Source organism: Sinocyclocheilus grahami, unplaced genomic scaffold (genome assembly GCF_001515645.1).
Source record: "Sinocyclocheilus grahami isolate Dianchi unplaced genomic scaffold, SAMN03320097.WGS_v1.1 scaffold71.1, whole genome shotgun sequence".
Classification (NCBI taxonomy): Eukaryota; Metazoa; Chordata; class Actinopteri; order Cypriniformes; family Cyprinidae; genus Sinocyclocheilus; species Sinocyclocheilus grahami.
The window spans coordinates 2,012,242-2,013,510 of record NW_015505250.1 but is presented as its reverse complement, the minus strand read 5'-3'; the positions used below and the strand labels follow the sequence as shown (position 1 = coordinate 2,013,510).

General features: G+C 35.0%; 1 protein-coding gene across 1 annotated transcript in view; it reads right to left on the bottom strand.

Annotated features, from left to right (window-relative positions):
• The window catches only part of LOC107585515 (WD repeat-containing protein 27-like), a 47,036-nt gene that overhangs the window by 16,004 nt on the left and 29,763 nt on the right, over nt 1-1,269 (bottom strand). The window contains exon 24 of the mRNA XM_016272560.1: nt 597-695. Within this exon, the coding sequence (XP_016128046.1) occupies nt 597-695 (99 nt within the window). The remainder of the gene's footprint in view (nt 1-596; nt 696-1,269) is intronic.

Here is a 1,269-nt window from a genome sequence, read left to right as displayed (position 1 = left end):
TAAACATCAAATTTTCATTTTTGGGTGAACTATCCCTTTAAGGTCAAACATAACTGATATCAATAATGAGTCAAATCTCCCATGCGCTTTGTGTAAAGAGCACTATTTGTGTGGCGTGCTGAGTTGATGCTTATGTACGTAGACCTTCCAAATTAGTCACTTATGTGTTTCCATGACAGTTAGGATGCTGACTTAGAAGTTAGTTGCCTATGTAGGTAATGGCAGCTCACTTGGTTTTGAAACAGTGCTTGATTACATTGCTTGCAAAGCAGCAAGCTGTTTTTAGATATTTGACAGTCTGGTTCAGGAATGTTCTAAATTCCTAACCTATTAAATTTGTAATTCTTATAATTAAAACCTATAAGTAATTCAGCCCAAAGCTATATGATGATAATGTACACATTGTTTTGTAGATAATTTCAGTCATTCAGGTTGTGTGATCTTCTGTGGTCTTGTTTTCCTATGGCTATTGGCAGACTTAAATAAATGAAACTGGTTACTAAAATGACCTAAAACTTTAACACTAGTCTTTAGCTGCACTGGTATTTCTTCAGTAAAATGAGTTGTTTTAGACTTGTTGTTTAATGAGTTTTTACCTCTGGTTTGGCAGGGTTGAAAGCCACATTCAGGACTGTTTCAGAGTGTCTCGGGAGCTTATGGAGAAAGTTGCTGCTGCGTGTGTCATATATATAGGTCTGGAAGAAAGGTTAAAAAAACAAAGTTTCAGCACAGCACATAAAACACATATTATTAAAATCAATATTAACTAAACTGCTCACCTCATTAAATATTCACACACTTTGTAAAATCATAGAAACCTTCACATACTATTGTTAGCTTCAGCAGACTTAAAAAACAAAAACATAAAAAAATAAAATAAAATCGTAACAACCCCAAACTTTTGAACAGTAGTGTAACTGTTCTTTAACATGGATTTATAGCATATTATTTACAGCATTACCAAATGAATGAAAAGGTTAATAAGGCCATAGATGATTCAGAGAAGATCTACAGTATCTGTCAGTAACATGGATAAACACAGGAGATGAATCTCAGCAGACTGGTTGGATGTCTCCATATGTTTCTTATTCAGGCCTCTTAGGAAATACACTAAGGGTGTTCTGTGGAAGACACAGGTCTCGGTGCCAGAAAGAAGCCAGAGATCGCTAACAGGTTTTTGCAACATCCAATTATGTGTATATTTAAGGCATTTAGCAGATGGTCTTATCTAGAACAACTTACAAATCAACTTCAGCTTGCTTTAGCTTC